Below are 23,227 nucleotides of genomic sequence, written 5' to 3' on the forward strand. Positions count from 1 at the left end.
TCAATATAACTATCATTACTATCGTCATCACACTTTATTTCTTTAAAAATATTATTAATACTGTCTATAAAATAATTATTTAATTTATTTGCAATAATACAACTGTCAGATTCAACTTTATTACCAAATTGTATCTCTTTAATAGAATTACTATTTTTTTTGTCACCTATTAACTCTTTCAGTGTTTTCCACATCTTTCGCGAATCATTTTTATTATTTACTACATTAAACTCATAATATTCTTGCTTACTAACTCTTATCAAATCAACAACCCTATTGCGTATGACTTGATATTTACTCATATCTATTATAGATTTAGTTTTAATACACTAGTCACAAAAATTAAGGGATATAAAAAAAATTCCAAATTTTTTGGTGATTTTCAGCGAGCTGTAACTCCGAGGAAAATGATCGCACAGAAAAAAAAAAAAAAGCAAATTGTAGCTCCAAGTGTCTAGTTTTTAGATATGACCATGAAAATTTTTTGTCATCGTCAGGTCTGGAGAAATCCTAAGAAAACTACTGAAAAAAATTTTCGAAATTTTTTTCGTCTTAAAAAGGTCTACGGGCTTCAAAAAATTTTTCGATTGTTTCGTTTAAAAGCTCTTTTAGTAAATTTAATACCCTTTAATTTGACGTAATCAAAAAGCCTGTACGATAATTTGCCGCGGAGTTATCGTCAATCAAAGCAAAAAAGTTTTTTTGACTTTGGAAATCAATAACTCTGGAAATAATGACCGTATAGGAAATCGAAGGAGGGTTTTGAAAACTACACAATATTCTCTATAAGAAAACGTAAACCGCTTTTGAAGAAAAATTTTTTTGAATTGAAAACTCGGACTGAAAAAAAGACAAAAATTCGCATAATTAAGGATATTTGGATAACTTGGTATAACTTTGGATAAAATGCATGAACGAAGGATATCGTTGGTAATTTTTAACTTCAAAGTGTCCCTAAAATCCCTAAGAAATTCAAAGCGCTGCGATTTTTTGTTCATAGTGCCCAGAAGCTTCAAATTCTGTGTTTTCGCAAAAATCACCATTATGAGCAATTTTGTGATTTTTATTCATTTTTCCATTGAAAAAAATTTTTTTCAAAATTCTTTATTTTTCGATCAAAGAGATTGATTTTTCAAGAAATTTGAAAAAAAAAAAAAAAAAAATTTTCAATTTTTTTCGAAAATTTTTTTCGAAATTTTTTTATCAAAATTTTTTTTTATCGTCTTCAGAATGCTTCACTATTGTCAAAAAAAATTAACTCAATTTTTTCTGTCCGCTACAACTGCCTTAGTTTTAAATCTCATTTTAAAAATTCAATAAAAACAAATTGATATACCCCCCGCGGAGTTCGGCTTTTCCTCACACAAAACTTGAATTTTACGTTTTCTTTTTAGCCTAAATTCCTTACGTGAATTTTATGTAAGCTTTTCTTTGATATGCCTCGTCGACATTTAGCTGCCACAGATGTGGCTCGCATTGTTACCCTCCTTCAAGAGGGCTACAGTCAGGTGGAAGTAGCAGCTTCTATGGGAGTGAGCCAGTCCGTTATCAGTCGGGCCTATGCCCGATTTAACGCGACTCAAAGTTACGATCGTCGTCCGGGTCAAGGTAGACTACGAATCACTACCGAGCGTGATGATCGAGCTATCATTCGAGAAGCTCGTCGAAACCCTACGCGATTTGCGCGTCTAGCACGTAGTCCTTGCTCTCGAAAGCGATTTCGAACCGTCGATGCCGATATGTGTTGTTGGGGAGGACGTTGTCGACGATTGCGAAATTGATGAGCGATCGTGTGGGCATGCGCAGTAGGGTTTCGACGAGCTTCTCGAATGATAGCTCGATCATCACGCTCGGTAGTGATTCGTAGTCTACCTTGACCCGGACGACGATCGTAACTTTGAGTCGCGTTAAATCGGGCATAGGCCCGACTGATAACGGACTGGCTCACCCCATAGAAGCTGCTACTTCCACCTGACTGTAGCCCTCTTGAAGGAGGGTAACAATGCGAGCCACATCTGTGGCAGCTAAATGTCGACGAGGCATATCAAAGAAAAGCTTACATAAAATTCACGTAAGGAATTTAGGCTAAAAAGAAAACGTAAAATTCAAGTTTTGTGTGAGGAAAAGCCGAACTCCGCGGGGGTATATCAATTTGTTTTTATTGAATTTTTAAAATGAGATTTAAAACTAAGGCAGTTGTAGCGGACAGAAAAAATTGAGTTAATTTTTTTGACAATAGTGAAGCATTCTGAAGACGATAAAAAAATTTTTGATAAAAAAATTTCGAAAAAATTTTCGAAAAAATTGAAAATTTTTTTTTTTTTCAAATTTCTTGAAAAATCAATCTCTTTGATCGAAAAATAAAGAATTTTGAAAAAAAAATTTTTTCAATGGAAAAATGAATAAAAATCACAAAATTGCTCATAATGGTGATTTTTGCGAAAACACAGAATTTGAAGCTTCTGGGCACTATGAACAAAAAATCGCAGCGCTTTGAATTTCTTAGGGATTTTAGGGGACACTTTGAAGTTAAAAATTACCAACGATATCCTTCGTTCATGCATTTTATCCAAAGTTATACCAAGTTATCCAAATATCCTTAATTATGCGAATTTTTGTCTTTTTTTCAGTCCGAGTTTTCAATTCAAAAAAATTTTTCTTCAAAAGCGGTTTACGTTTTCTTATAGAGAATATTGTGTAGTTTTCAAAACCCTCCTTCGATTTCCTATACGGTCATTATTTCCAGAGTTATTGATTTCCAAAGTCAAAAAAACTTTTTTGCTTTGATTGACGATAACTCCGCGGCAAATTATCGTACAGGCTTTTTGATTACGTCAAATTAAAGGGTATTAAATTTACTAAAAGAGCTTTTAAACGAAACAATCGAAAAATTTTTTTGAAGCCCGTAGACCTTTTTAAGACGAAAAAATTTCGAAAAATTTTTTTCAGTAGTTTTCTTAGGATTTCTCCAGACCTGACGATGACAAAAAATTTTCATGGTCATATCTAAAAACTAGACACTTGGAGCTACAATTTGCTTTTTTTTTTTTTTTTTCTGTGCGATCATTTTCCTCGGAGTTACAGCTCGCTGAAAATCACCAAAAAATTTGGAATTTTTTTTATATCCCTTAATTTTTGTAACTAGTGTAGCAACTTTATATAATTTATCTTTTTTTTTTATCATGTCAATAATATTAGCACTAATCCACGGTTTATTAATCCATTTACCACTAACTACTTTTTTAGTTAAGGGCGCAACTTCGTCAAGTATGTCAAACAAGTAATTATTTATTCTATCAGTTACTACATCTAAGTCTATGTTATCATTTTCAGAACAAAATTCATTTTCCCAATTATTAAATTTTTTATAAATTTTAGTTATAAGAGCTTCGTCATTTACTCCTTTAAAATCTCTTGTATAGATAATAGTATTCTTTTCATAGTTTTTTAATCCATCAACACCTAATAATAATATGCTGTGATCAGATATTTTGGGTTTTGTCATAACAGTATGTTTATTAAACATTGTTTAATCCAGAAATTTGAGAAAACTAAGTCAATAATTGTTTGAGAAGTCGCAGTTATTCTTGTCGGTGTATTAATGTATTGTTTCATGCCTAAGTTAGACATTTCGTTATGTAATTTTCTCGCATAGAAATTATTTCTCAGCATGTCAATATTGAAATCACCTACAACTAAAATTTTACCCTTATCTACAGTTTGTTCTATTAACTCTATAAATTTATCACAGAATACATTTACACTACTATTCGGCGATCGATATATATATATTATATAAGCATAATTTGAAGTCACCTATATGTAATTGAATACAATTCAGCCATGATCCATCGATCATAACATTACTATTGAAAACTACTTTAAACTTGATATTTTTCACAACATAAGTTATAACTCCACCTGTTCTTTTATTATTTGTATTAGTTCTAATCATACTATAATTTTCAAAAGCAATCTCATAATCAGATATATCATCAGCAGCATGTGTTTCACATAAACATACTATTTCAGGTTTCATTTGATTTATAATCACATTAACTTCTTCTTTGCTTTTAATTAAACCACTAATATTAACCGAAATAATACTAAAGTAATGTTTTTTCTATTGGTTCATAGATTGCTATTGGTCAATGTCTTTTAATTTATTAAGTTGTTTTTTATTAACCAAACGAAGATAAGCACTGCAACTGATGTATGTAGCATGATGATTAATATTAAAATTACTTTCTGTTAACTTTAAATTTAATTCACTACAGTTTATACACTTTTTTTCATCACTTTTACAGTCTCGCTCATTATGATTACCGGAGCATAATCTACAAATTTCGTTTTTAGTACATTTATCCGCAAAATTATTGAATCCCCAGCACCGAAAACATCGAATAATATTAGAATGGTTATAAATTCTGTACTTCTGCCAACCAAATTTAACCGTACCACTCTTTATAATTTTATCATGAAGAGATGGATGAACTTCCAGAATTAAAGATCCAAGGCCGTTAGTCGTGGTATATTTTGTTACTACACTAACCAAATCGTCGTTGTTAGACACGTCATGTAAATCATTCCATTGATTTTGAATGCATAGATCACGTACAATTTTATCATCATTCAATTTCATTATTGTTTGATCTAATTTAACAATTTTAACTTTAGGAAGTTTTTTATTAAATTTTTTAACAATTAACGTACTACTAAGTTTATCATGAATCTCATTTGTAAGTCTGGTTCTATCAGCTTCCGCTTCCACATCTATTACAATGGTACCGTTAGGTCGATTAGTTAATTTAGTAATATTAATACCAAGCTCAGCTACATCAATATTATCTTTCAATTGATTAATTGTTGTATTAGAATCTTGTTGTTGAAGTGGTTCTACAATTATGGGATTAACCTTAAATATTGGTGTCTTACTGACGGATTCATTACTGCTGTTATAGGAATCAGTATTGGGTAATGGCACGTTGTTATCTTTCCTATTTAACACTTCTTCCTTCCATTCTAATTCCATTTTTAAGAATTCTTGCTGAACAAAGGTTTTGAGTGAGCTTTTTACCTCATCCACATACTTATTAATTTTATTTTTTATCACAGATGGAATATTATTAAAATTATTTGAATTATTAGTATTTAAACGTTGCATTTCAATATGTATTTTATCAAATTTTGACAATAACAAACCGAAATCATGGTCATTTACGTGAGATTGAGATGGTGCAGTCATTCTTACCACTACCACACTGATTTGATGTATTATTATTATCACATTGAGTATTTGACTTACTGCTTAATTCGTTATTAATTTCATTTATGACCGACAGGTTGTTTACACCTTGCACATGTGTATGAAGTCATACTCATAATTATATGTGTACAGTAATTTTACAAATTTAAATTTAAACTCAGTTCTTTTTCCGGAAACTCGATGTCACTACTATCTTCTTTCAGAGTTAATTTGTGTAAATTGGGCTTCTTAAGACTAAAGTTTTAGTTGTGTAATTCAGAATTTAATTCTTGTAAAACCTAACCTTTCAATAAAATTTACAACTTTGATTAAAATTATTAATTTCAACTCTTATTGCACAGCAAGATTATAAATAAAATTGAATTGAGAAAATTTTAATTTACACAAAAAGCAAAAAACAACTTATTTTTATTTCTACTAACACTATAGATTTTCAACTTTTTATCGGAGCGTCATAACATACGTCCACCCACAATAATAATAATAATAATAAAAATATATAATCATATACAATTATATCAAATCTTATGTAATCGTATATGATCATACATAATTATTAAAACATACTGCATCTCATTATATATTATTGTATGTAATTAAATATAATCATTCATCATTGTTTAAATCAGGTCCAAAAAGAATTAATTAAATAAAAAATCAGGTTAATCAGACCACAAACGCAATGTTGACAATTATTTCTCACTTTATTGCAACGTTTCGACAGACATCCAGACTTCTTCAGGCAATCTAAAATAAATACATCAAATAAATAAATTGTTCAAATACACTATATATAAGTACAACAACAATTAAAATCAAATAATTATGAATGAGTATTTGGAGTATAAAAGATGCATCAGAAGCATACGTGTGCTTAACCTGCCTCCAGCGGGGATTGTTTTATAACAACAACGTGTTGATACTTATGTCTCATGGTATGTTGATGAATTTGTTATGTATTTGTATTTGTTTAATTAAAAAAAAAATATTTTTCAATATCAGTTTATGAATATTGTACAAGTTTATATGTATCGTGAGAATAAAATTTGAGACTTAATTTGACGATCTGTATTTTGACATGGTTTATTTAAACAATTTATTTAATTGATTATAGGCATTTATATACCTATAAGCAAAGTTTGTTTTCTTTGTCCGAGGTAAACTCGAAAACTACTGAACCGATCAGTATAAAACCACAACCATTCGACGCCGAATTAATCGTAGATGTTTATAGTCTGTCTGTCTGGTCTGGTCTGTCTGTCTGTCTGGTGTGTGTGTGTGTGTGTGTGTGTGTGTGTGTGTGTGTGTGTGTGTGTGTGTGTGTGTGTGTGTGTGTGTGTGTGTGTGTGTGTGTGTGTGTGTGTGTGTGTGTGTGTGTGTGTGTGTGTGTGATCCTTTAGTAATCTAAACTTCTTATAACTTTTGGACGGTTCGACTGGTTGGATCGAAATAGGTGGCGATCCAAAGAGTAGCATTGATCGATCAAAGAGTAATTATTGTCATTAAATTTTGTAAAAATTTGAATCGATTCGATTCGCTTGATTCTAAGAAATCTCAAAAATAAAATTTTTAAAAAGTTTTTTTTTTTGGAAAAACTTCTAAATGGCTTGACCGATCAATTACAAAAACTAACTCTCTCTTAAACTTGAAAAACCACGTCGATTACTACCAGTCTCATCGCAATCGGTTGATTTGTTCGGGAGTTATCAAAAACGAAAAATATTGAAAAAAGTGTTTTTTTTTTTAACATAACTTCGACATTTTTTTTTTTGGATCGTTTTTGATAAAATGAAATGATTATTTGAACCCAAAAAACTACGTCGATTGCCGCCAAGAACGTGAAAATCGGTTGATTGTTTCGTAAGTTATCTTTGTCGAAAAAATTTGGAAAAAATGAATTTTTTAAATTTTGCATAGAATTAATAGAATTCAAAAAATTGCGCGACATGCGACAAACCACGTGAAAATCGGTTAATTCATTAAGAAGATATTGCGGTTTAAAAATCCAGAAAACACTGTGTTATGAAACTTCTATTAGACTTTTAAGCTCAGAGAGCTCGGAATAACTTATAAATTATATTTGTGAGCTCGAAGAGCTTAAAAACGTCATGCATGTGCAACTTTTAGGGTTAGATATGGAATTAGCGGGAAGTTGCAGGGATGGTCTTTTAGGGTCAACCGTTCTCCAGATTTTTTATTAAACATTATTTGTAAATTGAATAGTTTTCTTTTGTCGTTCTTATTTATGCTTAGTAAGAGAATTATAATATGTCAGTACAGTTAACGGTTAGAATGATAATTATAAAGGTATAAAATAAACAAAAGATAATCTGATAAATTTGAAAATAAAGCTGCAACTTCGTCTCGCGGGCAGAAAATGATGATTGACAAGAAGATATGATTGATTCCTGCCCGGCAACAGTCGCATTGGTCTAAAATTGTCTAGTTTCGGTTGGCTCAACAATCATTGAAACTTGCATTTTCAATGCAGATTGTATGAAAAATTAAAAAAAACCTATTTTCTTTAAATAATTTTTAGACTGTTGAGCTCGGAGATTTCGAAAGGCTTTCGTTTAAGTTTTAAGAGCTGGATTGATTCCTAATATGTGATATAGATATTTTCTAATATTGTTAGCTCGAAAGTGAAGAAAAGTTCTAATGGATGGCTTCCAAGTAATAAGAATATTTTTTCGCTTGTTTAGTAATAACAAAAAAAATTTTATTGGATGAATCCAGATAGTCTGTAATAAATAATGTTACTTATTTAATCAAATAGTTATAGTAGTTACCAATAAATGATATATGCGACGAATTAAAATCAATAAATTTTGGATAATAATACTTTGAAAATAGTTCAATGAAAATTAAGAAAAAAAGTTTGTTGTATGTTTTTTTTTTATACTTTGATTAAAATAAACCGTTTAAAAATAAATTCAATTCGATCATTAAAGTTTCGAAATAATTCTTTTTATGGATTCGATTAGTATTTGCACAGCTTGCTGTTTATATCACGTAATAATAATTTTATCAACACAAAAAAATCAGTCGACACTAATCGATGACTTGATTAAATAAAGAACTTTAAAATAGTTATACAGTAATCATTAAAAATTGATTTAAGAACGGTATTGACTGAACAACACGGGCACCTCTTGAAAGAAATAATAAATGATCAATGATTACTTATTAATTAGTAATGTATAAGTCCAAAATCTAATGACTCTTAAAGTGTTAGAGAATCTAAGAGACATGCATGAATTATAGCAAAGTTAGTCCCTACCCACCTCGCTGGATTTATTATAAAATTGCATTTTTAGTCCACTGACTACTCTTAACCGTTGTGGGAACTAATTTGCTCGTGGAATTTAATAGTTCCATTTTATGCAAAAAAATTCGTAGATTACGAAAATAATAATTAGAAATCTGAACTCCCCCGGGTTTTTTAAATAAATAAAAAAATAACACTCGGGTCGCTGAGACACGGTATATTTTCTTCAAATATCTTATTTATATTAATGTAAAGCCCTATTAATATTATAACTAAAATAAAGGGCGAAAAATTCTGAATCTGAATGAATAAAAATGAACACCCGGCATTTTATTATAATCGCGTAAAAAATTAATGAAATAAAAAAAAAATTATTTGCTCACGTTTTATTAAACGGTCGGTAAAAAAACTATAGAAACTGAGGTAGTGGCGCGCGCAAGCCCGGGCACAGTGGTTTTCATCCGCTGCAATTTAAAATGTTCTCAATGTTGAGTAACATTGAAATTTAATTGATCATAAAATAATTTGTCATAGTAATAATAATAATAATAATAATATTAATAATAATTATTATAATTATCATTATTATTATTATCTAAGCCTATAATTGGAGTGATGTGTTTTTTTGACCATCTTGCACAGATTAAAAACAACAAAATTCTCATTTACCTTATATTTGTGTAATTATTGTGCACTGAAAGAAATGTTCTTTAAATATGACCCTTAAATTCACGGAAATCGTGGTACGAATGGTCGACCTCATCATTTGTCCGTTAGTAAAATTATCTCTGATTTTTTAACTTCCCGCTAAGAAAATCGAAGATTTTCAAAAATCGGGAAGTAATTGTTTTCACCCTGTTGTACAAAAATCGAGTTTTCATCAGATCTCGACGTTTCAAGGTTCTAGGAAGCTTTCCTGACTATCCCCGCTATGGTGTCTGTATGTATGTCTGTATGCATATATATATTAGGGTGGGTCAAAAAAATCGAATAATTTATTTTTGATTTTATACTCTGAAAAATAGGTTCGTAGACACCTAAAAAGAATTCTCTCCAAGTATAAGCTCTTAATTATAACGGGAAGGTCCTCCGCTTTGCGGGTTTCTATTTTTTTCGAATAATCAGATAAAAAAATTTATATCTCGCTTCCAACTGCTTGGAAAAATATTCCGTGGCATAGATTTTGTGAGAAATTGAATGCTTTACAAAAAAGGTCTCTTATGACTTTTTCAAAAACTCAACCGATTAAAAGATATTCATAGTTGAAGTTTGGCTATTTTAAGGAAAATATTCGTTTTTATTATGAATTTTATAAGTCGATGAAAAAAAATTATTTCGGATTGCGGAACTCATGATTTTGTAGGAAATTTACTGCTCTACAAAAATGGTCTCTTATGATTTTTGATTAAGTGAAGCCGTTACGAGATATTCATCGTCAAACATTAACGAATATCAATATTTCCAGTTTTTGATCAATAATGCGATAAATTTTAATTTAAACTATGAGTTTCAGGAAAATTTACATAAATTTGAGTTTCGATCGATAAAGAAATGTTATAATAAGTTAGATAAAGAATTATTGGAATTATCATTGATTTTCCTTGGAGAAATGCCTCAAGAAAAGATTTCTTTCAAACGTCCTGGTGCTGTTCATCATGCTAGATGGATGGCTAAGGCCATTTATAGTTTGAAAATGTATCTATTCAGAGATGAATTCAAACTCTCTCAGAAAGAATTGCATGGTCTTCGTCATTTCTGTATTTTTATAGTCACATTGTATTTAAAAGCTTGGTTTTCATCAACTTCTGCAACAACTGCTGCTTATCATGACTTGGAGTTTATGAAAAATTTATTGGAGTACAAACATATCAATCCTTTGATTTCTTCAGCTACGTGTGAAAAAATGATTTCGCACTTATGGTATTTGAGCGATGAACTTGCCATTTTATCACTGTTTGACGATGGCGTTCCATTAGAAGTAAAAAAGTATTGTTGAAGCTGTTAATACTCGTGAAGGTACAGATTCTAAAGCTAAAAGATTTTTAATTGCTAAAAAGATTTGAATTCATTGGCGCAGAGAACTCTGAGTGACTTTGTGTCTAAAAAGTCATTAAATCTTTTCAAAATCTTCGATCTACCGTATGACTTTCTTGATGTCGATGTTGAATTATGGCCTACTAATGAGAGTTATCTCGAAAATAAAGAATACTTTCAACAACTAAAAGTTGTCAATGATTCAGCAGAGCGAGCTGTTGCATTAGTCAGTGAATATAATCAATGCTTGACAAAAATGAAGAACAATTCCAGTACTTATTGCAAGTTGTCAAAGAACATCAAAAAACATTCCCAAATTGTAATAAAAGAAATTATTTATAGTAATAGCGTACTGTTATGTTAAAAATATAGACAATTATATTGCAATTGATAATTCAATAAAAAATTTTTCTATAAAAAAGTTAAATACTGGTTGTTTCTCACTTGATTCAATACTTTTCATATTAAATTTGACAAAGAAATATGTCATTCACTTCAAATTAAACTAATCATTGGCTATATGTCGAAAAAATGCTCTAATTTCTTGTTTTAATGCAATCAAACAAGCTCAAGACTGAAAACAATATTAAAAAAATTGTTTATAACATTTCTTTATCGATCGAAACTCAAATTTATGTAAATTTTCCTGAAACTCATAGTTTAAATTAAAATTTATCGAATTATTGATCAAAAACTGGAAATATTGATATTCGTTAATGTTTGACGATGAATATCTCGTAACGGCTTCACTTAATCAAAAAATCATAAGAGACCATTTTTGTAGAGCAGTAAATTTCCTACAAAATCATGAGTTCCGCAATCCGAAATAATTTTTTTCATCGACTTATAAAATTCATAATAAAAACGAATATTTTCCTTAAAATAGCCAAACTTCAACTATGAATATCTTTTAATCGGTTGAGTTTTTGAAAAAGTCATAAGAGACCTTTTTGTAAAGCATTCAATTTCTCACAAAATCTATGCCACGGAATATTTTTCCAAGCAGTTGGAAGCGAGATATAAATTTTTTTATCTGATTATTCGAAAAAATAGAAACCCGCAAAGCGGAGGGCCTTCCCGTTATAATTAAGAGCTTATACTTGAGAGAATTCTTTTAGGTGTCTACGAACCTATTTTTCAGAGTATAAAGTCAAAAATAAATTATTCGATTTTTTTGACCCACCCTAATATATATATATATATATATATATATATATATATATATATATATATATATATATATATATATATATATATATATATATATATATATATATATATATATATATATATATATATATATATATATATATATATATATATATATATATATATATATATATATATATATATATATATATATATATATGTGTGTGTGTGTGTGTGTGTGTGTGTGTGTGTGTGTGTGTGTGTGTGTGTGTGTGTGTGTGTGTGTGTGTGTGTGTGTGTGTGTGTGTGTGTGTGTGTGTGTGTGTGTGTGTGTGTGTGTGTGTGGTGTTCCTCTTATAACTTTTGAACGGCTTGGCCGATTTCATCGCGGTTGGCGCCATTCGAAAAGGCTTACCCAAACTTAGATTTTGAATATAGTTTGAACCGATTCAGACGGGTAGATTTTGAGAAATTTCAAAAAAACTGGTTTTTAAATTTGTGCAATACTGCCTCAGAAATTTTCCTATCAGTCGTCCTGCATTGATACACAATCTTAATATAATTTAAATCGCCGTATGGAGCTGATGCTGCAAGAGATGCCACAAACCAAAATGACTCATAAATAAATACTACACTGATAAAAAATTTAACTTGATTCAAGAGCAAGAATTTTACACCAAGAACACCATTTTGAAGAAAAAGAATTTCTTGAGGAAAAATTCTCCAGTCAAGATATAATTCTCGCTTTAAGGGGGATAGCCACTGTGACGCTGGAAAAAATAGGCAATTTTCGGGAATTTTTTTTACTAGGATAATAAAGGAATTTGGGGATCGGGTTTTTTTTGTTTTATAAAGTATATGTTGAGGATAATTCTCCTAAATTTTTATTCAAAAATATTTTGTTATCACAAAGTTATAAACATTTTTGTAGAGCACCAAAAAAATTTCCTCCTCCATTGCCGGTACTGTAATTCAAAAACGGATTATCTGAAACAAAAAAACCAAACGGCATTTTAATCTATAGGAATGTCGCTATCGTCGCACGTAGGGGATTTTGAAAATTTTGATTTGAGAAAAAATGGCGCCATATTGAAAATTTTTTCGTCTTTTTTCCTCATTTTTTTGGACTCAAACAGCTTTAAAAAATCTTAAAAATTAAAATTTTCAAAATCCCCTACGTGCGACGATAGCCACTAAGTAGACGAATACGGGGAAACAAAAAAATTGAGAATCGGTTCATATTTACGAAAGTTACAGTACCGGAAAGTTTGAAAAAAGTCGTTTTGAGAAAAACGCGAGTAAAGTTTTAAGAAGATTCTCGCAACTTTAAAATCTAGTCTTTCACAAAATATTCATACTCACATCAAACTATCAAGTCCTGGGCCATATGAGGGTTCTTCCTCCTTATCTTTAGTATTGACCTTGACTTTTTTTTTTTTACTGGCCGTTTCCATGCGGCTTTCAGCAGCTTTAACCCGAGTAGCGTCGCGCTCAGCGCAGTATGAGTAGAGTGTTGGTCCTACTTTAACATCGAGATTCTCTAATATCTTCAGAGTTGCTAGAGCCCCATCATTGAATGTAATTGTTGAAATATATAAAGCTATTTCAACAATAAGGGAATAAGAAGAATTTGTTTTTGGGGCGAGCTGCCACACTAATGCATTGAAGCTTTCATTATTATTTTGTGTAAACCCACCGACACATCGTTCCAATAACTCTGGATTCGATAGATCTTCATAAATCGGTATTAAAGCTTCCGCAATATCTGCAGGAAGTGGTGGTTTTTCAACTAATGAGTCCAAAGTATTTGTTGCCACAGCTTTTGAAATTGACACCACGAATTTGCACCTTCAGGACAAAGAAAATGCTGCGGATCTTCGGGTGATGAAAACTTGTGATAAAATGTTTGCCAAATAGCATTATACATCTCATCAACATCATTAGAATGACGTCTGATTGCTAAACCATAATACTTTGTAAATTCATTAATTGCTTTGTCCGTTAATCGACCTTTCCCACCTAAACTTTTCTGTGTATTTTCTTCTTTTCCTGTTTTTGTCTTCTTGTTAGTTCGTTGCTTCTTCAAAGCCCTTAGTCGACTGCCCATTCGTTTTTGCACGTGATTAATACATTCCTTTTTTTTTATCTTCACCATGTCCCCATACGGTTTAGCATCACAAATATTTTTATACGTTTTAGTGTCACCATCACCTATATAGTTTACATACTTAACGTTATGTAATAACTCTGATCGCATAAACATCTCTTTTATTCCATCTACCTCCATTTGTCCAGAAGAATTTTCATGGTTTATTGGACAGTCTAGAGCATGGTCTTGCATAAATTGATCGTATTCAGCTGTTCCTTTTTTGAGCTCATTAGCGCACACATCTTACAATAACTGGATTTCATACTTACATCTACGATTTTGCCAGTGAAGTAACCAATTAGAGAAGATATACCAAATGAAGATTTAAACCCTCTTTTCTTCCAACTACCGTCACCGGAGACAGAAATTCCAGGAATGTCATTGGATTTTAAATGCTTGCAGGTTTCTTGGATTTCTTCTTTAGCAGCTTTTTTCAACACTAAATCACAACAGTTTCTAGCTGCATTTCTGATTTGTGTGACCAGACGATCGTAAAAGCTATGGAACATTGGTCGTGGTAAATCCATGAAAGCACAAAATCTTTCAGCTCCAGATAACCCAATACCAATTATCCGCATTGCAAAGATGAAACGGCGATTAATTTCATACGCATTCTTGATGAGTGGACATGAATTTATCAAAACTGGATCACATTTTTGCAATTCACAACTAGTTTAAAACCTAATCCTCGAATACTTGTCTCAGTAAAGTTTACATCACCACCACACTTTTTACACGATACACAGCCACTTAGTAAATTAAATATCGAAAAAAATTTATAATTTTGTAGCTAATACTCGAATCGATTGTACAATCAGATTTTTGTGATAATTTCCTCTTGGAAGCACTATCACGTCGTTGAGAGCCAGTATTTTTTCAGTTTCATATCTGTTGAGCGGTCGATTAAATTTTTCCTGTCGTTTGGCAGTTTTCTTTCGTTTTTAATAACTTTACTTTGTTTACGATCCATTATTTAACAAATTTTTTTGTTAAATAAACAAAAAAAAAAGATCAGAAGATTTAAAAAAATAAGTAAGTAAACAATAACGAGTACACTAAGAAACTCAATAAATTAAAGAACGAGTGTGTATTCATACAAAACAACTAAACTATGAGGTACAGTATCTCAACAATAAGAAAAAATATACGTTAAAAGTCAAATAATTGTAACGGTTGACAATCGTGAGGGAAAACAATCGCCAACCCGTACGAATCAAAGACGGAGCGAGCAGGCGACGTTTTCGTCGAAGCGCCGCGCGTAAAACGGTCAATCGACGCGCTCTTATAAAAATAACTATAACTCGAAAACTATTCGGAATTTTTCTATAAAATTTGAAATACATAATTTTGAATATATAAACTTCAGTTTAATGAAAAAAAAAAAAAAATTTTTTTTCCGAAATTTTACAGTGGCTATCCCCCTTAAGAAAATTTTCTTGATTTAAGAATATTTCTTCTTGACTCGAGTGTTTTTTTCTCCAAAATGGTGTTCTTGGTTTAAGATTCTTGATCTTGAGTCAAGTTAAATTATTTATCCGTGTATGAATGAACAAATACCCAAAAGATTTTCTTACGTATCAAGATCTAACTCGAAAATGTCTCGAAAAATATATATTTTCAGCGAATAAATTGCTTTTGACATCTATCGTGCATGATGAAATGCACCTCGTTTGTAAAATTTGATTTCATCGGCACTCTAATAAAGCGACTAAAAATTGTTTAACAAATAAATGAGAATAGAGACAGAAAAAATACAAGTAAGGGGCAATATTATTAAGAATGTATTCGATACATCGCATTGTTAATGTTACTGTAACTGTTAATCTTTTTAATAAAATTTTTGAAACATGTATAGATGGAATGAATGACTATAACACATGAGACTTCATAGCAAGATTGAAAAACTGTGATGATGACCATAAACACAACTTAAACCACAAATAACTGTAATAACTACAAGTAATGCAAATCGTATACATGATCGAAAATTTTTTATTGAATTTGTAAATTGTTAATTCTCGATATACACTGATAGCAAGATTTATTGACTATTAATAAATTAATTTCTTCGAAGACAATTATTTAATTTGTTAAATTTTAATAAATATGTTTTAACATCCAATAAATATTTATTTGGAAGGAGAGTATATTTATTAATAGCTTATTAGTATTTATTAATAGTTAACAAATATTTATCGACAGTTAGTAAATATTTCGGTGGTCGAATTTGTTTTGCATGCAATGTCATATAATATGAAAATTACTTATAAACAAAAGTCATCTTTAAAAAACATTTTCATTAATTCTATTACATTATAATAACGTTTATTAAAGAAGACCTAATTCTATCACAGCTCACAATTATCTTATAAATTTTTAAATATTGAAAACGTTATTTATTTAGTGAATTAAATCATTATCATGTAGTTCCGCTATAGAGTTATAAAAATTGTCAAAATAAAACGGTTATTTTTGCTTTTTATGTTAAATAAATATTTATTAACAGTTAATAAATGTTTGTTAAATCCTATGATGTTAAAAAATTATTTTGTTAACAATTAATAAAGCTTATTAAATGTAAACAAATCCTTCCGTCAGTGTATATGCAAAAATAATATCTATGTGTAAATGTTAGAATTAGGTAGGGCCTTTTTAAATAAACCATACCAATTAATAGTTAAGAGTATTTATTAATATGTGCATCCGCACGTTACCAAAACTCAATCGGAAGTAAGTGGTGGTACAGTTCTCAAATCTCAACTTAAGCAGGGATCATGACATCACATGACCTCCCCACTACTCATGGGGTAAGACGGTTAGGCGTTACTTCCAACACTTCCTCCCGTCTAGCCGTCTTTCACCATGTTACAATGATTCATATAAAATACATAGATTTTCTTATTATCTAAAAGTTACATATCTCTGGCTACTAAGAATGATAATAATTGTTCAATTAATATTACTAAGGCGGAATAATACAATGGCAATCCGGTGAGTCTTTGAGTTTATTTTCCTGAAACAGAATAGTCAATAATTTAACATTGATCTATTTTAGCATTCATTAATTTATCAGTCAAGTATTTGTGTAGGTCAAACGCAAGAGGTTTTGTGAATATATCAGCAATCTGATTCTTTGACGGGATCCATTCAACATCAACAAAATTTCGCGCTACACATTCTTTTACATAATGTTCTCGTATCTCTGTCATACGTCTCAATTTATTACCCCCGCTAGTTTTCGCACACGACGCGGCAGCTTTATTGTCACACCACAATTTTATGGGATAAAATACTCTGTCCAAAATTAACTTAAGTGAATTACTTATAGCTATCAATTCCTGACACGCCTCACTCATTGCTACATACTCTGCTTGACACGTAGACAGTGCTACATATGGTTGTTTATGAGTCGGCCAAGTGATTGTATCACCAAACAGTTTTATGACATACCCATAAGTTGTTTGAGATCCTTTACAATCTGCTAAGCTCGCATCAGAGTATGCTTGTATATCATTTCGCTCACCAGTGTACCTTAATCCTAAGGTTCTGGTTCCTTTCAGATATCTGAACACTCTTTCAACCATACGCCAATCGCTTTCGTTTGGATTAATTTGATGTCTACTTAATACATTAACCGCATAGGATATATCCGGTCGAGTTGCCCCGGCCAAATATAGCAAACTACCGATCGCTTCTCTGTAAGAAACATTTTTAATTGTTTCAGTAATAATTAACACATCATCATTTATATTTTCTTCTCTCAACTTTCTTTCTCTATTAATTACCTGAGTAGTAACCATAGGCGTTTTCTGTGGAATCATATCACTAAAATTGAATTTTTCTAAGATTCTACTTATATACTTTTCCTGACTAAGAATGATTTCTCGACTTTGTCTATCTCGATGTATTGAAATTCCCAGAAATTCTTTTGGTTCACCCAAATCACTGATCTCAAATTCCTTTTTAAGTTTTAATTTTACCTCAACCATTTTAGATTTGTCTTTCGAAGCTAAGATAATATCATCAACTCTCATTCCATTTTTTAGGACTGATCCGTAAACCATATAGAGCTCGTTCTAATTTACACACCATAGTTTTCCTAATTTCTTGTGTAACATTCACACCCTCTGGGATTTCCATATAAATTTCCTCATCTATAATGCCATTTAAAAATGCAGTTTTTACATCAAGATAACAAGTCTCTAAATCATATTTATTAATTATAGCAAAGGCAGATCTAATCAAGGGCAATCGAGATACAGGGGCATAGGTTTCCCTGAGATCATAATTATTATTATCTTTAAAACCTCGAATCACTAATCGCGCTTTGTATTTAATTTGATTGTCATTTTCAATTTTCTTTTTGAAAACCCACCTAGAGTCTATGATATTTAATCTTTTACCGTTTTTCATTTTAATAGGTCGGTCAACTAATGTCTTTAACAGATATTGGATCTTGTTGAATACCAGCTAACATTGCATGACAAATTTTATCCTGGGTTTCACTCGTCTCACAATCTATTCTCTCACCAAAAACTAAGTTAACATCAATTTTATCGTTTACATCAACTATTTCCGAAAAACTATTATCTTTAATTGAGTTCCCGTTATTAATTTTCGCATCTGTTAAAATATTTTGCTGTTTCTTCGGTCGTCCTCTCTTTCCTTTCGTCTCTCCCTCCGGTTTTAAAAATTCTAACTCATCTTTATTAAATTCAACAAACCACTTCTCTTTATTAACTGAAAATTTTTCAACCGGCCAATCTTTCACACCATTTTTATCATACTTATCACCATACACCAGTTTTTCATTAAAACGAGCATCTCTACTTTCATAAAATTTCCCTTCTTCTGGTTTCAAGAACTGATAACCAGTAGGTGTATATCCTACCAAAATTACGCGTCTCCCTTCGAATCTAAACTTAGGACCAGTTTTTCTTTGTACTTTAATATATGCTACGCAACCAAACCGTCTCAATTGATTAATGTCAAAATTGTGATTCGGTGCAAACCTTTGTAAAGGTGTTATCATATCGTTAGACTTGTGAGGTGTTCGGTTGTAAGCATATACAGCAGCACTTAAAGCAAGATCCCACATATTTTCAGGTAATTTCGCATCATACATGTAGGCTCTTACTTTCTTTTGTATCGTTTGATTGAACCTTTCGGCTACCCCGTTGTGTTCAGGTGTATCAGGACTTGCTAATTGTTGTTCTGTTCCTAGAGTTTTTAACACCTCGAGCGTGTATCCCCAGGGGGATTCCCCCTGTATACTCAGTACCCTGATCTGTACGTAAATAGCATACTTTCGCGTCTCTACCTAACAAATTTCTTGCACTTCTTACAAAAGCCTCAAAACAGTGACCCGTTTCACTTTTTGCTTTCATTGGATATGCCATTGCTAGTCTAAAATAATCATCTACAAAAATTGAAATGAATTTATATCCTTTTGGATGAGATATCGGACTTATAGGCCCCATAGTATCAGAATGAATTATTTGAAGAGGTTCAGTTGCTCGTCGACGTGTTGAGTTGAATGGTTTTTTATTGAATTTCGCAACCATACATACTTCGCAATCTAAAATAGTATCATCGAAAATCGCGGTTCTAAGATTTGCATTTTCTGGAAATTTATTCTGAAGAGCTTTGAAATAACTAATAGACGCATGACCCAACCTTACATGCCAAAGCATAGCCTTTTTATTTTTAGCAAAACTTTTGTAGTTTTCATCGAATGGAGATTCTTTCTCTAATAATTCAACAATAGGTAATTCATCTATATCATGAAATCTTCTATCCCAGATAGACGTGTCAAAGTTTGAATTTTCATAAACAAATTTATTTTCACTCTCTACTACGGATTTTACCTTTTCAGATTCTACAACCAAGTCATTGTTATCTACATATAACTTTTCTACTAGTAACTCATCTCTTTCATTATCATAACATTCTTTATCACCACTAGAATTAATATCGATTTTAACCTCATCTCGTACCTGTTCGACTGTGTTTGAATCACTATTCTCTAAAATTTCTTTTGCAGTTACACTCCTCGTTTTATATCTTATTTCATTACAACCATCCGATCTATCTGAAGTTAGATTTGCAATTATTTTTCTATTTATAAAGCTATTCCCATCATTACTCTGACTATTATTAATTTCAAATTCTATTATCCAATAAGGTTTGTTATTAACTCCAGTAATAAATGATTCATTTGAAACAGGATCAAAAATGTCAATTTCTTTATTGTCTAGATAAATACTAAATCCCATTTCTGCAAATTTTCTAAGTGATAATAAATTTTCGGACAAAGCATATATAATATTTCCTATTTCGATCGATTTATTCGGCTTTCTTTTGTTCACGATATCTCTCGAACTAATCGACCGATTTTGACTACTAGCTTGGTAGCTATCGACATTTTTTTATTATGTTAAAAACTGATTAGTTTTTAGAATTAATCGGTATAGCTGTTTAAAAGTTATTCCCAAAAATGTCAGAGTTATGTTAAAAAAAACTCTTGTTTCCGAATATTTCGTCGACAATATCTCTCGAACCAATCAACCGATTCTCATGTTCTTGGCGGTGATCGGCACGGTTTTTCGAGCTCTAATACTTATTTTTTTTTCACTAAAAACGATCCGAAAAGAAATATCGAAGTTATATGAAAAAAAAAAAAAAAAACTATTTTCGATTTCTTTCGGTTTTCTTTTGTTCACGATGTCTCTCGAACGAATCAACCGATTTTGACCAGATTAGCGGTGATCGACGTGGTTTTTCAAGCTCAAGTACATACATATGTAGTGACAACCTCGCGGGAATAGTCAGGGAAGTTTCCTGTGACCTTTAAACGTCGAGATCTGATGAAAACTCGATTTTTGCAAAACGGAGTGAAAACAAAAACTTCCCGATTTTTGAAAATATTTGATTTTCTTAGCGAGAAATTAAAAATTATGTATAAAAAGCACATTGAGATAAATAATAATAACTACAGAACACGTTAGAAAAATGTTTTTATCGATTAAATAAAATTTTTCAAGATAAACTTATTTTAATTTTTTTTTTTTTTTATTCCTTAGGAAATTTGCCAAGACCCTAGTGAAAATTGCGTGTTAAAATAATTCCGTTTCAATACAGTTAGTTTTTTTGGACTGTCAATTCGGTGACTTTTTCTGGGATTTCGGCAGCCAGATGTATTATTTTTTATAAAATAGGATTAAAATAACTATAAACAAGCAGAAACTATACATACATTAGCTGTTACCCGCCTGCTTTGCTGGGTATTTTATAGAATTTTATTTTTAGATCTAAACTTGAAATTCAATTCGAGTATGGTTTTGACTTTCACAAATTCCAAATTTCATCGAATTAGCATATACCTTTTATTCATGTAATTATTCCAGCTAATATTCATTGTAACTTTCAATGTGTAATCATTGTTTGCATGGCTTTTTTTGAAAAATGAATAATAATTGACACGAAGAAAAAAATTTGAAATGAGAATTTGGAGTCTATAAGAACTACAGCTTGGAAATTAAAAAATTTTTTCTTCATACCTCGGTTGAAAGTACGTACTTTCCTCTCTAATGGCAGGAAAGAAAGTTTAACATTTACTCCCTGTGAGAAGTACACGCGCGCCCTCTGTAACGGCGAGAGGAAAGAATTTCTCATGCGTGATTACACTTGTAACTAGGGACTGTTTATTCCGTCACTATAGCAAATTCTTAACCGCTGTAATTTCTATTGCTACCTCTAACCTTAAAAATATTTATCAATGTTGTTTTGTCATCTGTTAAATAAGAAAAATTTCTGAAAATAATGTTCCTACCAGTAAACTATCATCAGAATACTCATCTAAAAATTTTAATTTGAATAATCAAGTTATGAATTATCAAAACTGTATACTCAGTGGAGATATAATTTTTAACTGCTCCAATATCAAGTTTGAAAACTGTGTATTTTATGGAAGGATTATTAATAATTGCGATCATTCAAGAGAAAATTGAAACGATTAAAAAGAATGCAATAAGAGTTTTTCGCTTATAATATGTTTTGTTTGATAAATTTTATTATAACTAATATAGTTTGTTAAACTAATGAAAATAAATACATCTTTGAAAAAATGAAATTAATTTATTTTTAAAAAATATGACCAGACTTGACTCTTCGAATGTATTTGATGCCTGCCCCCACGACCAGCAGCACTCGCTTCGCTCGTGCCGCAAATGTCGGGGCAGGCATCAAGACATACTTATCTGCACTTGAAGTTAAAAAAAGTAAAATTGATAACGTACTTTCGACCGGTTATGACGAAAAATCTTATACACTACACAGGCCAAAAGTTGAAATCTCGGTCCTGCGCGTCATGGTGCCCTCGGCTTCGCCTCGGGGCCGTTGAAAGAAATTCAACTTTCGGCCCTAGTAGTGTAATATACTATAAATGTTTACACCCACCTTCGCAAACTCCTGTGAGATGAGCTATTGTAAAATTAGCCTATAGACTTTTTCTACATCTCTTACAGAAGATTCCTACCAAATTTGGAGTCGATAGAGGCTATAGTTTAAAAACGGGAATTTTCCATTATTAACGCCCCCGCAATCCTCTTTGGGGTAGAATATCGTAAAATTCGTTTAAAATTATTTTTTCATCATTTACAGAAAATTCGTACAAAATTTAAAGTATGTAGGAGTTATAGCTTGAAAATTAAAAATTTTGATTGTTAATACCCACCCTCGCAACCCTCTGTGAGGTGAGATATCGTAAAATCCGCTTATTATATAGATTATAATGAGTGACTATATCTATAGAAAGTTTCCTATATATATATATATATATAGATGATGGTATAATCTCTCTAAACATGAATTAGTGAAAATTCACTGGAATAAGTGAATATTCACTAATTGTAAGTGCCAATCGAACCACTGCCAATTCCAAGTGGTTCGATTAGCACTTAGAAAAAGTGAATATTCACTTATTTCAGTGAATTTTCACTAATTCATGTTTAGAGAGATTACTAACTGTTTTATCATCTGTTGAGATTTTTTTTAGCTCGACCTACAGAAGAGATAACACCACTCGCGGGGAAATTCAAACAAAAAAAATATAGAAGTCTTTATGAAAAAGTTAACAAATCGTAATGTAAACGTTCAATCTAAATAATTTGTGTATGACATGAGCACTTATAAGGCATGCTCATTTGGATTGTCCAAACTTTAATAATACATAATGAGATGCAGCATTTTTTACTAATTATATATAAGTATATGCAATTATATATAAATTTTTTTATCCTAATTATTTTCTTGAGCGAAAAAAAATTTTTTTTTTGACACAAGAAATTTCACTTATTTCAAC

General features: G+C 30.9%; 2 protein-coding genes across 5 annotated transcripts in view; both read right to left on the minus strand.

Annotated features, from left to right (window-relative positions):
• The window catches only part of LOC141527759 (tRNA dimethylallyltransferase), a 112,636-nt gene that overhangs the window by 87,452 nt on the left and 1,957 nt on the right, over positions 1–23,227 (minus strand). The window contains exon 2 of one of the 4 annotated variants that reach the window (XM_074243405.1): positions 5,970–6,013. The exons of 2 other annotated variants lie outside the window; for them this stretch is intronic. Coding sequence is in view for 1 of the 2 variants with exons in the window: in XM_074243404.1 (XP_074099505.1) it covers positions 3,922–4,039 (118 nt within the window). In the remaining variant the exon portion in view is untranslated. Of the gene's footprint in view, positions 1–3,921; positions 4,055–5,969; positions 6,014–23,227 lie in introns of those variants that run through there. One more of the 4 variants, XM_074243404.1, reaches the window with a different exon arrangement.
• On the minus strand, positions 4,142–5,948 carry LOC141527762 (uncharacterized). Its single transcript, XM_074243408.1, has one exon. It carries the CDS (start codon positions 5,243–5,245, stop codon positions 4,142–4,144), a length of 1,104 nt encoding a protein of 367 aa, XP_074099509.1. The 5' UTR covers positions 5,246–5,948.

Source organism: Cotesia typhae, unplaced genomic scaffold, assembly GCF_013202065.1.
Source record: "Cotesia typhae breed Kobodo isofemale line unplaced genomic scaffold, CoteBio_Ctyphae contig_4, whole genome shotgun sequence".
Lineage (NCBI taxonomy): Eukaryota > Metazoa > Arthropoda > Insecta > Hymenoptera > Braconidae > Cotesia > Cotesia typhae.

What these genes read in the sequence shown, in the direction of transcription:
- LOC141527762 (XM_074243408.1), bottom strand. Translation starts at nt 5,245, where the DNA reads ATGACTGCACCATCTCAATCTCACGTAAATGACCATGATTTCGGTTTG.